Source organism: Mesoplodon densirostris, chromosome 9 (genome assembly GCF_025265405.1).
Source record: "Mesoplodon densirostris isolate mMesDen1 chromosome 9, mMesDen1 primary haplotype, whole genome shotgun sequence".
In the NCBI taxonomy this organism is placed as follows: Eukaryota; Metazoa; Chordata; class Mammalia; order Artiodactyla; family Ziphiidae; genus Mesoplodon; species Mesoplodon densirostris.
In genome coordinates this window covers 57258411-57272671 of record NC_082669.1, presented here as the reverse complement: position 1 = coordinate 57272671, position 14261 = coordinate 57258411, and the positions used below count along the sequence as shown (strand labels likewise).

The following is a 14261-nucleotide window of genomic DNA, read 5'->3' as shown; positions in this document are numbered from 1 at the left end:
TCCTAATAGGACTCCTTAAGGAATTTGTCTTAATGCATACAAATATCCCCCTGAAAATGATTTCTGGTTTGTCATCCAACATTATCATAAATGGGTGCTTTTAAAGTGTTAGCATAATTGAAGACTTATTTCCTCTTAAACGTCATTTTTGAAATCCAGTTTCAATCTGTAGATTATACAAATATGAACTTTGACCTACTTCCTAACTCTGACTGCCAGTTTATTTCTGAAAATAAATATCATAAATTCCTAAAATTAGTCTGAAGAGATTTTACTTTATACTTGAATATTATGCCACATTTAAGCATTGTTACTTTATAGTTTATCCTTTTACTAAAACATTTATAGACTACACTATTACAGGAAATCAAATCACTACTACTATATCTACTAAAGGCCTCTGTGAAGAATTCTAAGAAGTAATGTTTATGTGAGATTCTTATATTGTATTAAGAGCTAAAGAAATTGAGGAGGTTCTTTTCAGGTTTGTTTGTCTTAAAGTTGAGGAAAACACTAATAACCCCAATCAGTACATCAATAAGATAGTGAAGGAATAACTTAATTTGAAATATTTTTAAACATTCAACTAATGTTTTTGGATTTAACTTTTAAAATTAATTTATTAATTTTAAAGGATTATTGTTTTATTCAAGCATGTATGATCCAGGTCATATCTAGTTGACTCTTTTCACAAATCAAATCTCAAAGTAAAATTTCTAATAAGTTTCAGACTTTTAGTTATCTAAGAAGAGAAGGCAAATTACAAAGCCAGGTGTGAAAACAGAAACAATCCTTGAAAAAAATATTTACTATTGCATTAGTAAGACTAGTCAATGATATTAACATCTAATTTAACATTTACACATAAAGCCCTGGCAAAGATAATGTCAAATGTGTCTAAACATGCTAGTTTGGCCATAACTTCTTACCCCAAGCAGTTCAGCTTTAAAAAAGGAAGAATAAAGTCAATTTCCTCACTGTTTTCTTCTTTTACCATAGGATCCAGAAGGACCTATAGTAGCAAGGAAAAATCAATTTTACATTTCAAAGTTATACCTTTTGCCTGTTTTTCTTGGGTCCCAGGAAACTGAATTGCTGATTCTGTTACACCAGAGAGAAAAGATATATTGTACATGCAAGATTATAACTTAAAATAGCCCTAACAATAATAATTTACTCATCCAAGGAATATAAATATTTATAGTAACAAGCAGTAAAGAATGTCATCTTCTTAATACAGTTTACAGATATATCTTTATTTGCAATTTTGATTTGTGTCACATTTATTTCTTTTCACAATCTTACATTTGTATCTTCTCTGAATGGTATTCCTTAAATTATATGTCAAAAGTAGACAAATAATGTCTAATTTCAAACCACCAAAATTCTAAATGACTAGAGGATCTTTAATTCTATAAGGACAAGAGTGAATATCCTAACCAAAACATAATATTCTAAAAGGAGCACTTTAAAAATATTTCTGGAAGTGATCTGATAATATTTGTTAAGAGTTGAGAAATAAAGAACTGACAAAATAACATGGGTTGTGCAGCAAAACTGCAAATAAAAATATGGATTAAAAAAATTAAACCCCTAAGCTAAGTTTTCATTTATTTCAGTACTAGAAGATTTTAAAATCATGATCCACTTGCCAGTTAACACGACCAATTCTATTCTTAAAACTTAACTGTGTGGAGGCATCAATTTCAAATTTAGGATAAATCAACAATTTGTTTAGATAAGTTAAAGAGATTATAGAATAAAATATTTTAAGTCAAGTTATTCCTTACTCTTTTTTTTTTTTTTTGTGGTACGCGGGCCTCTCACTGTTGTGGCCTCTCCCGTTGCGGAGCACAGGCTCCGGATGCGCAGACTCAGCGGCCATGGCTCACGGGCCTAGCCGCTCCGTGGCATGTGGGATCTTCCCAGACCGGGGCAAGAACCTGTGTCCCCTGCATCGGCAGGCGGACTCTCAACCACTGCGCCACCAGGGAAGCCCTATTCCTTACTCTTATCATTCAAGTTTCTAATACACTTTAGGATGCAAGGTAACAGGTAAATTCATACTTTAGAATCAATGACATGTGAAAATATTATTTCATTAAATATTCAATAGCATGTCATTACTTGTACTGTCATCTTCTGTAGCAGATTGGTACTCAACAGAAAAAGAGTTCCTTCTTTTTCCTTTTCCCAAGAATGAACTATATTCAGAGAAAACTCCTTCAACCCTATTAAAAGGAAGGTAATAAATGTAGTTAGTACTGAAGCTGAGATGTAATAATTTAAAATTTAAATTTATTTAAATTTAAACAGAGCCATTCTTTGATACGTAAAATCTACTGTTTAATATCATTATTAGGTTTCCTGTTCATACATATCACAAGTTGGAAAACAATGAAAAAATTTCTGACTTCTTTAATAGGAAAAATATTGAAATAACAAATAAAATATGCTCACCATCTTTCATTTCCAACTTAATATATTCTTCCTCTGATACTAGCAGAGGAAGTGTGGTCGTAGTAGACTGCTGTAGCCATGAATAGAACACAGTTTTTATGTCTTCTTCACTTATGTCTTTAAGCTGCCAGAGGAAAGGAAAGAACAGTAATGATATGCTAATACATGAACTTAACCTTAACATTCTTATTTTAACACCTTATCTTCCCAATAAAATGATGTTCATAGGCACAGATTTCGGATTTGACATTACAGTATGAGTACAGCACAGCCTGAAGAAACATTTACACAAGTGGCAAAGTTTTAAACGCTCCTTTTCTCTATGCCCAGTGATACACACACCATAATCTAGCTCACTTGATAACCATTCCAGCCCCATTCTCCCTTGCCTCCCTCTACTGTAGAGCAAACTCTAGAGTGGGAGGGCAAACTCCTCCACTCCCAGCTTGGAACTGTGTGTGCATGCATGTGGCTGCACTCCGGCCAATGCTTTACAATCAGCAATCCATGGGAAAGCCTTCTCTTCCTAATTAAAAGGGAGAGAAACCTTGCAAGGAGAAGAATTTTGCTTTGTGCCTTTCCTTCTGCTGCCAAGAATGCAGACATGATGCCTTTTACTACTGCAGATGTCTTGCATCTAAGAGGAGGAGAGGCAAAGGCTAAAGATGGCAGAAGAAAAAGACCAAAGGAGCCTAGATCCTTGGTTACATGGTTTAACCCCTTTGAGCTCCTCCAAACTTCTTTGCGCATGAGAAAATAAACATTTTATATGTTAGTGTCACTTTCTTTTTTTTTCTTTTAAGATGGCTGACGTACTCAACAAGTAGAGTGTTAATAAATTGTTCAAAAGGTATTAAGAAATTCTGAGAAAAACACTGCTAATTTTTGATGCTTTTAGATTAAGTTTTAAAAATCTATTTGAAATTAAAAAGGGAATAACAAAAATTCATATATGAAAGATAATTAATATCTGCCTAGGAAAATAAACCTCTATTCTACCATTTATCAACTGGTCCATTTCTGTTATCTCTCTTCATTCAGAGTCAAGCTTAGACCCACTGATTAAGCTCAGTTGAGAATATGCTTACCACCAAAAGCAAGCTAAACTAAGAAAAGGCATCATTTTCCCATTCTTAAAAATCACAGAAATAGTCAGTTACTTCTTTGAATATTATTGTGCAATGGGATTAAAGACCTAAAGGAAGTCATAAAATGAAAATGAAAACTATTTAAAATCAAGACTTTTAGGATCAGAAAGCAACTCATAGTTCCTCTAGAATCAAACATCCTTAAGTCCTAAGTGATATGATCAGCCCAGCTCTTCCAAGGTCATAAAGCTTCCATTAAAGTATACAACTCAGGACAGGAAAGAAATTCGGTAGTAATATTCCATTCCTGACAACAGAAAAAACCAAAAAAACAAAGAAACAATGAGCAGTGGCTAATTATTTTTGTACATAAGACCTAAATTTTGAAAAAAAAATACCAAGATCAATAACCGAGGCAAAAGCAGAGCTCCTGTAAACTTAAAAAAGAAAACTTAAAAACAGTCAAGAGCCATGGAAGTTCCCTGTTCCAAAGACTTTTATAATATGGTCTACATGTTTAAAGATTTCTTAAGAATATCAAGGTAATATATATAGAAAGCAAAATATCTGACTTTGAAAATCCTGGAGTTATCAAGACAATGTTAAATTTCCTTCACATATTTTAAAAAAAGATACTGAGCAACTAGACAGAGACAAGATGGTAGAGTAGGGCTTCCCTGGTGGTGCAGTGGTTGAGAGTCCGCCTGCCGATGCAGGGGACACGGGTTCGTGCCCTGGTCCGGGAAGATCCCACATGCCGCGGAGCGGCTGGGCCCGTGAGCCATGGCCGCTGAGCCTGCGCGTCTGGGGTCTGTGCTCCGCAACGGGAGAGGCCACAACAGTGAGAGGCCCGCATACCGCAAAAAAAAAAAAAAAAAAAAGATGGTAGAGTAGAAGGACTTGAGCTCACCTTCCTCTCAAGGACACACCCAAATCACAACTGTTATATAACCATCTACAAAAAAGACTAGAACCTACCAAAAAAGATATTCCATGCCCAAAGATAAAGAAGCAGCCACAACGAGATGGTAGGAGGGGTGCTTTTGCAATATACTCAAATCCCATACCCGCTGGGTAGGTGAGCCACTAACTGGAAAATAATTATACTGCAGAGGTTCTCCCACAAGAGTGAGAGTTCTGAGCCCCACGTCAGGCTGCCCAGCCTGGGGGTCTGGCATTGGGAGGAGGAGCCACCAGAGTACTTGGCTTTGAAGGCCAGTGGGGCTTAAGTGTAGGAGCTCCACAGGACTGGTGGAAACAGAGACTCTACTCTTGGAGAGTGCACACAAGGTTTCACATGCACTGGGACCCAGGGCAAAATAGTGACACCATGGGAAACTGGGCCAGACCCACCTGCAGGTCTTAGTTTCCTGGGGAGGTGGGGGGTCGGCTGTGGCTCACTGTGGGGGCAAGGACACTGGTGGCGGAGGCCCCAGGGAATATTCATGGCATGAGCTTTCCCAGAGGTCACCTTTTGGCACTGAGACCTGGCCTCACCCAAGAGCCTGCAGCTCCACTGCTGGGACGCCTCAGGCCAAACAACCAACAGGGTGGGAACACAGCCCCACCCATGAGCAGAGAGGCTGCCTAAAGTCTTCCTGAGGTCACAGCCATCTCTAAACACACCTCTTGACACAGCCCTGCCCACTAGAGGCACAAAATCCAGCTCCACCCACCAGGGGGCAGGCACTAGTCCCTCCCACCAGGAAGCCTGCAGAAGCCCCTGGACCAACCTCACCCAGCAGGGGGCAGACACCAGAAACAAGAACTACAATCCTGTAGCCTGAGGAACAGAGACCACAAACACAGAAAATTAGAAAATATGACACAGCAGAGAAACCTGTTCCAGACAAAGGCAAAAGATAAAACCCCAGAAGAACAACTAAGTGAAGTGGAGATAGGCAATATACCTGAAAAAGAATTCAGAGTAATGATAGTAAAGATGATCCAAAATCTTGAAAAAAGAATAGAGACACAGACTGAGAGGGTACAAGAAATGATTAACAAAGAGCCAGAAGCTTGAAAAAACAAACAGATGTACAATACAATAACTGAAATGAAAAATACACTAGAAATAATCAATAGCAGAATAAATGAGGCAGAAGAATGAACAAGTGAGCTGGAAGACAGATTGGAGGAAATCACTGCCACAGAGCAGAATAAAGAAAAAAGAATGAAGAGAAATGAGGACAGTCTAACGGACCGCTGGGACAACATTAAAGGCACCAACATTCACATTATAGGGGTCCCAGAAGGAGAAGAAAGGGCCTGAGAAAATATCTGAAGAGATAATAGCTGAAAACTTCCTTAACTAATGGGAAAGGAAACACTCACTCAAGTCCACAAAGCACAGAGTCCCAGGCAGAATAAACCCAAGCAGGAACACACCGAGACACATGTTAATCAAACTGACAAAATTTAAAGACAAAGAGAATATATTAAAAGCAACAAGGGGAAAGCAACAAATAACATACAAGGGCATCCTCATAAGGTTATCAGCTGATTTTTCAGCAGAAACTCTGTAGGCCAGAAGGCAGTGGCACAATATATTTAAAATGATAAAAGGGAAAAACCTACAACCAAGAACACTCTACCCAGCAAGGCTCTTGTTCAGATTTGACAGAGAAATCAAAAGCTTTACAGACAAGCAAAAGCTTAGAGAATTCAGCATCACCAAATCAGCTTTACAACAAATGCTCAAGGAACTTCTCTAGATGGAAAAGAAAAGGCCACAATTAGAAACAAGAAAATTATAAATAGGATACCTCAACAGTAAAGGCAAACATAGAGCAAAGGTAGGAAATCATCCACATACAAACATGATACCAAAACCAGCAATCATGAGAAGAGGAGAGCACAAATGCAGGATACTGAAAATACATTTGAAATTAAGAGACCAGCAACCGAAAACAATCTTGTATATATGTACGCTGCTATAACAAAACCTCATGGAAGGGCTTCCCCGGTGGCACAGTGGATGAGAGTCCGCCTGCTGATGCAGGGGACATGGGTTCGTGCCCCGGTCCGAGAAGATCCCACATGCCGCGGAGTGGCTGGGCCCGTGAGCCATGGCCGCTGAGCCTGTGCGTCTGGAGCCTGTGCTCCGCAACGGGAGAGGCCACAACAGTGAGAGGCCCGCATACCACAAAAAAAAAAAAAGAAAAAAGAAAGAAAAAGCAATCCAAACACAACACTAAAGATAGCTATCAAATCACAAGAGAAGAGAACAAAAGAGGAAAGGAAGAAAAAAGACCTACAAAAACAAATCCAAAACAGTTAACAAAATGGCAATAAGGACATACATATTGACAATTACCTTACATGTATTGATAAATGGATTAAATGCTCCAACCAAAAGACACAGACTGGCTGAATGGATACAAAAACAAGACCTGTATATATGCTGTCTACAAGAGACCCACTTCAGATCTAGGGACACATACAGACTGAAAGTGAGGGGATGGAAAAAGGCATTCCACGCAAATGGGAATCAAAAGATGGTTGTAGTAGTAATACTCATATCAGACAAAATAGACGTTAAAATAAAGACTGTTACAAGAGACAAAGAAGGACACTACATTAATGATCAAGGGATCAATCCAAGAAGATATAACAATTGTAAATATATATGCACCCAACACAGAAGCACCTCAATACATAAGGCAAATAATAATAGCCATAAAAGGAGAAATTGACAGTACCACAATAATAGTGAGGAACTTTAACAACCCACTTTCATCAATGGACAGATCATCCAGACACAAAATCAATAAGGAAACACAGGCCTTAAATGACACATTAGACCAGATGGACTTAATTGATATTTATAAACCTTCCATCCAAAAGCAGCATAATACACAATCTTTTTAAGTGCACATGGAACATTCTCCAGGATTGAGCACATGCTGGGACACAAAGCAAGGCTCAGTAAATTTAAGAAAATTGAAATCATATCAAGCATCTTTTCCACCACAATGCTATGAGATTAGAAGTTAACTACAAGAAAATAACTGTAAAACACACAAACACATGGAGGCTAAACAATATGCTACTAAATAACCAATGGATCACTGAAAAAAATCAAAGAAGAAATTAAAAAATACCTAGAGACAAATGAAAACAAAAGCATGACAATCCAAAACCTACAGGACACAGCAAAAGCAGCTCTAAGAGGGAAGTTTATGGCAATACAATCCTACTTTGGAAACAAGAAAAATCTCAAATAAACTACCTAACGTGACATCTAAAGCAGCTAGAGAAAGAACAACAAACAAAACCCAAAGTCAGTAGAAGGAAAAAAACCATAAAGAGCAGAGCAGAAGTAAGTGAAATAGAGACAAAGAAAACAACAGAAAAGATCAATGAAGCTAAAACTGTTTCTTTGAAAAGATAAACAAAAATGATAAATCTTTAGTCAGACTCATCAAGAAAAAAAAGGAGGGCTCAAATCAATAAAATTAGAAATGAAAAAGAAGTTACAATGGACACCACAGCAATACAAAGGATCGTAAGAGACTACTACAAGCAACTACCCACCAATAAAATGGACAACCTAGAAGAAATGGACAAATTCTTAGAAAGGTACAATCTTCTAAGACTGAACCAAGAGAAATAGAAAATATGAACAGACCAATCACAAGTACTGAAATTTAAACTGGGATTTAAAAACTTCCAGCAAACAAAAGTTAAGGACCAGATGGCTTCACAGGCAAACTCTATCAAACATTTAGAGAAGAGTTAACACTTATCCTTCTGAAACTATTCCAAAAGGTTGCAGAGGAAGGAACACTCCCAAACTCATTCTATGAGGCCACCATCACCCTCACACCAAAACCAAAAATATCACAAAAAAAGAAAATTGCAGGTTAATATCACTGATGAACACAGATGCAATAGTCCTCTACAAAACACTAGCAAACTGAATTCAACAATACATTAAAAGGATCATACACCATGATCAAGTGGGATTTATCTCAAGGATGTAAGGATTTTTCAATATCCACAAATCAATCAGTGTGACAGACCACATTAACAAATTGAAAAATAAAAAACATATGATCATCTCAATGGATGCAGAAAAAGCTTCTGACAAAATTCAACACACATATATGATGAAAACTCTCCAGAAAGTGGGCACAGAGGGAACCTACCTCAAAATAATAAAGGCCATATATGACAAACCCACAGCTAACATCGTCATCAATGGTGAAAAGCTGAAAGCATTTCCTCTAAGATCAGGAACAAGACAAGGATGCCCAGTCTAGCCATTTTTTTTTTCAACATAGTTCTGAAAGTCCTAGCCATGGCAATCAGAAAAGAAAAAGAAAAGGAATCAAATTGGAAAAGAAGTAAAACTGTTGCAGAAGATATGATACTATACATAGAAAATCCTAAAGAGGCTACCAGAAAACTACTAGAGCTCACCAATGAATTTGGTAAAGTTGTAGGATACAAAATTAATACACAGAAATCTCTTATTTCTATACACTAAAAACAAAAGATCAGAAGGAGAAATTAAGGAAACAATCCCATTTACCACAGGAATAAACATACCTAAGGAGACAAAAGACCTCTGTTCTGAAAACTATAAGACACTGATGAAGGAAATCAAAGATGACACAACCAGATGGAAAGATATACCATGTTCTTGGTCTGGAAGAGGCAACATTGTCAAAATGACTATACTACCCCAGGCAATATACAGATTCAATGCAATCTCTATTAAATTACCGACAGCATTTCTCACAGAAGTAAAACAAAAAATTTTTAAATTTGTATGGAAACACAAAAGACCCCAAATAGACAAAGCAATACTGAGAAAGAAAAACAGAGCTGGAGGAATCAGGCTCCTTGACTTCTGACTATAACACAAAGCTATAATAGTCAAAACAGTATGGTACTGGCACAAAAACAGAAATATAGATCAAAGGAACAGGATAGAATGCCCAGAAATAAACCCATGCACCTGTGGTCAATTAACCTATGACAAAGGAGACAAGAATATACAATGGAGAAAAAACAGTCTCTTCAATAAGTGGTGCTGGGAAAACTAAACAGCTACATATAAAAGAATTAAACTAGACATTCTCTAACACCATACATAAAAATAAAGTCAAAATGGGGCTTCCCTGGTGGCGCAATGGTTAAGAGTCTGCCTACCGATGCAGGGGACACGGGTTTGTGCCCCGGTCCGGGAAGGTCCCACATGCTGCGGAGCAGCTGGGCCCATGAGCCATGGCCGCTGATCCTGCGCGTCCGGAGCCTGTGCTCCACAACAGGAGAGGCCACAACAGTGAGAGGCCCGCGTACCGCAAAAAAACAAATAAATAAATAAGTAAAGTCAAAATGGATTAAAAAGCTAAATGTAAGGTTGGACACTATAAAATTCTTAGAGGAAAACATAGGGAGAACACTCTCTGACATAAATCGCAATAGCTTTTTGAATCTACTTCCTAGAGTAATGAAAATAAAAACAAAGATGGGACCTAATTAAACTTAAAAGCTTTTGCACAGCAAAGGGAACCATAAACAAAACAAAAAGCCAATGCACAGAATGAGAGAAAATATTTGCAAGTGATGCGACCCACAAGGGATTACTCTCCAAAACATACAAACAGCCCATGCAGCTCAATATCAAACAAAATACAAAAAAAACCACCAACCCCATAAAAAAATGAGTAGAAAAGATCTAAACAGACCTTTCTCCGAAGAAGACATACAGGTGGCCAAAAAGTACATGAAAAGGTGGTCAACATCACTATCAGAGACATGCAAATCAAAATTACAATGAGGTATCACCTCACATTGGTCAGAAGAGCCATCATCAAAAAGTCTACAAACAATGAATGCTTGAGACAGTGTTGAGAAAAGGGAACCCTCCTACACTGTTGGTGTGAATGTAAATTGGTACAACCATTGTGGAGAACATATGGAGGTTCCTTAAAACCTCCAAAAAAAATAGAACTACCATATGATCCAGCAATCCCACCCACTCCTGGGCATATATCCAGAGGAAACCCTAATTTGAAAAGATACATGCACCCCAATGTTCACTGTAGCACTATTTACAATAGCCAAGACATGGAAGCAACCTAAATGTCCTTCGACAGAGCAATGGATAAAGATGGGGTATATATATACAATGGAATATATTTAAAAAGCCATAAAAAAGAATGAAATAATGCCATTGCAGCAACATGGATAGACCTAGAGATTATCATACTAAGTGAAGTAAGTCAGACAGAGAAAGTCAAATATCATATGATATCACTTATATGTGGAATCTAATAAAATGATACAAATGAACTTATTTACAAAACAGAAACAGACTCACACACTTCGAAAACAAACTTATGGTTACCAAGGAGAAAGGTGGGGGGGAGGGATAAATTAGGAGTTTGGCATTAACATATACACACTACTATATATAAAATAGATAATCCACAAGGACCTACTGTACAGCACAGGGAACTCACTCAATATTCTGTTAAAACCTATAAGGGAAAAGAATCTGAAAAAGAATGGATATATGTATATGTATAACTGAATCGCTTTGCTATACATCTGAAACTAATGAAACATTGTAAATCAACTATAATATAAAATAAAAATTAAAAAAACCCTAAGATCAATAACCAAAAAGTTCAAAGAAAACTACAAATCACTGTATACTGTTCAGCCAATGTGTTAAATGCTCAGTTGCATACTATTATGGAAATGGCATTTTTTCTATTTGTTTTCTTCTTCTCTAGTCACAAAATATAAGCTATCTTACCTGGGGTTTCATCAAGTAGAAAGATCTGTTAAAATGGTTATATAATGACCCTGACATAATGATCATTGATATCCAGAGGATCCAGAAGTATCACTCGAATTATCAGAGAAGGATTAAATCATGTCTGGAATTTTTTAAACATATAATAATTTTCCTGTATTATAATTCTCTGAGAACTGGTAATCTAAACTGGTACAGATGATGACACCCTATTAAAAAGATTTTAAAGTTAAGTTCCATACCTCATTTCCTGACCATATCAGTTTCTACTAAATTAACAGTGTTGAAAAGTAAAACAATCTAGCTCTCTTTTATACTGCAATGTTAATACTGAAACATATGAGAATTTTTTTAAAGATTACCCAGATGTAGCAAAAATATCAATCTTTTAAAAGCCAAATTATCCATATTTGCATTGGCACAATATATATGTGTATTGCTTATTAAAGACTTCTTGGTTTCTCAAAAAGTTAAACATAGAATTGCCATATGACCCAGCAATTCAACTCCTAGGTATGTACCCAAAAGAACTGAAAGCAGGGACTCAAACAAATACTTGTACATAAACATCCACAGCAGCACTATTCACAATAGTTAAAAAGGCAGAAATAACCCAAGTGTCCATCAACAGATGAATGGATAAACAAAATGTGGTATATACATACAATGGAATATTATTTAGCCATAAATAGGAATGAAGTTCTGATATATGCTATAGTGTGGATGAACCCTGAAAACAGTTAAAATGAAATAAGCAAGACACAAAGGGCAAATATTGTATGATTCCACTTACATATAAGATCTAGAATAAGTAAATTCACAGAGACTGAATACAGATGAGAGGTTACCAGGAACTGGGGGAGGGAAGGATGGGGAGTGATGGCTTAACGGCACAGAGTTTCTGCTTGGGGTGATAGAAAAGTTTTGGAAATAGATAGTGGTGATGATTTCACAACATCATAAATGTACTTAATGCCACTGAACTGCACACTTAAAAATGGTTACAATAGCACTTTATCTTATATATATTTTACCACAATAAAAGAAACAGAAAAAAAGACTTCCTTGCCCTTCTAGCATAAAGGAGTACATTCTTATTACTTAACTAAAGCAACTAGAAATTTTACAACACATGTAAAACTGTGATGTAACATATAAATCTGAACTCACTAAGTTTTCTCTAGGTTGTAATTTTAGAAATCTTGGAATTTTAGGGGTAATTTCCACTGGAGTTATTCTGACTACTGCATGCATTTCTATATTTAGTCTCTTTCTCAGGTCATCTGGAATCTGAAATATATAAAAATAAATTAAAAATATAAATATGTCAAAAGCTTGATTAAGAAATACTCCATAGCATACATACTGATGTTAACTTCTATCAATTCAGGCGAACAATAGACGTTATCACGATTTATAGTATAACCAGATGGACGTTCAGGTACTGTTATAACACATATCAATTTTTTCCCTACATTTGTTTCTTTTAACATCCTCTTCAGAAGGTGATCAGTTTTTTTTTTTTTTTTTTTTTTTTTTTTTTTTTGCGGTATGCGGGCCTCTCACTGTTGTGGCCTCCCCCGTTGCGGAGCACAGGCTCCGGATGCGCAGGCTCCGGACGCGCAGGCTCAGCGGCCATGGCTCACGGGCCCAGCCGCTCCGCGGCATATGGGATCCTCCCAGACCGGGGCACGAACCCGTATCCCCTGCATCGGCAGGCGGACTCTCAACCACTTGCACCACCAGGGAGGCCCAGGTGATCAGTTTTGATCTATCCAGTCAAGCCTGTTTGAGTACCTGATGGCAGCTACTGCCACTCCTCACTGGTCATTCTCCCAACCTTTAAAGCAGAATGCGAAGTGCAGGCTCCTCACTGTCATCTTACCTGCTCTCCAGGACTTGACCGTTATCCCTTTTTCACCCCGTCCTCACCATGTAATATCAAGGAAATAATGGTATCTCCTGCCTAATGGCAGAACCATTAATAGAAAGAGATGTCATAGTAAGTTCAGTGTTAGACAATTTGATTTTGAAGATGCAGTGGGATCTTCTTAAGTAAGAGATTAGAGCTAACAGAAAATATGAGGCATCGCTGGAGCTTTAGAAAATGATGTAGGCTGAGAGATTAAAATTTTGTAAGTCGCCTACATAAAGGTCATAGGTAAAACTGTGAGAGTAAAAGAAATCTACAAAGGAGTCCCCCTTTCCTTCCCATTGTTCTTCCCTGTCCTAACAATTTCCTCCCTTCTCACCTTGAAGTTTCATTTCACAATCGTTCAGAATTAGGTTCAAATAACGGGGGCTGGTGACTCACTTCATATAAAATTTGTGTTAATATTTGAGGCCAGGGACTTCCCTGGCAGTCCAGTGGTTAAAACTTCACCTTCCAATGCAGGGGGTGTGGGTTCAATCCCTGGTCAGGGAGCTAGGATCTCACATGCCTTGTGGCCAAAAAACCAAAACATAAAACAGAATATTGTAACAAATTCAATAAAGTCTTTTAAAAATGGTCTGCATCAAAAAAAAATCTTTAAAAAAAATATATTTGAGGCCAGGATGAGAAGGTGAAACGCTAGTTGCTCTACTTTGCTCTCCATCACACACAAGTTAAAGATCCAATACCAGCAGGGTAAGGACCTTCTGGGTACATATGAATCCAGGTCATCTCACGTAGTGTGTCTCTCCCTACACTGGGCATTTTCCCCAATACATAACAAGTCCTTCCTTGGACTTCAAGAACTTGGAAACACATCTTCTGCAGGCATTAAAGATGTGAGGCTTTGTAGGGCACTCCATTCAAAGCATGAACTCAAGAGTCAGCCTGCCTGGGTTTGAATCTTAGTTCTACTTATTAGCTAATAACCCCAGGCAAATAATTTTGACCTCTCTGGGCCTGTACCAATCTTAGCTTATGCCTGTCCAAGTTTACTTAGCCAGGA

General features: G+C 37.4%; 1 protein-coding gene across 1 annotated transcript in view; it reads right to left on the bottom strand.

Annotated features, from left to right (window-relative positions):
* Window positions 1-14261, bottom strand: part of PEX1 (peroxisomal biogenesis factor 1) — a 70383-nt gene that overhangs the window by 41285 nt on the left and 14837 nt on the right. The window contains exons 6-9 of the mRNA XM_060108460.1: window positions 12493-12612; window positions 2461-2584; window positions 2128-2231; window positions 930-1012 (exon numbers count right to left, since the gene is read on the bottom strand). Coding sequence (XP_059964443.1) covers window positions 930-1012; window positions 2128-2231; window positions 2461-2584; window positions 12493-12612 — 431 coding nt within the window. The remainder of the gene's footprint in view (window positions 1-929; window positions 1013-2127; window positions 2232-2460; window positions 2585-12492; window positions 12613-14261) is intronic.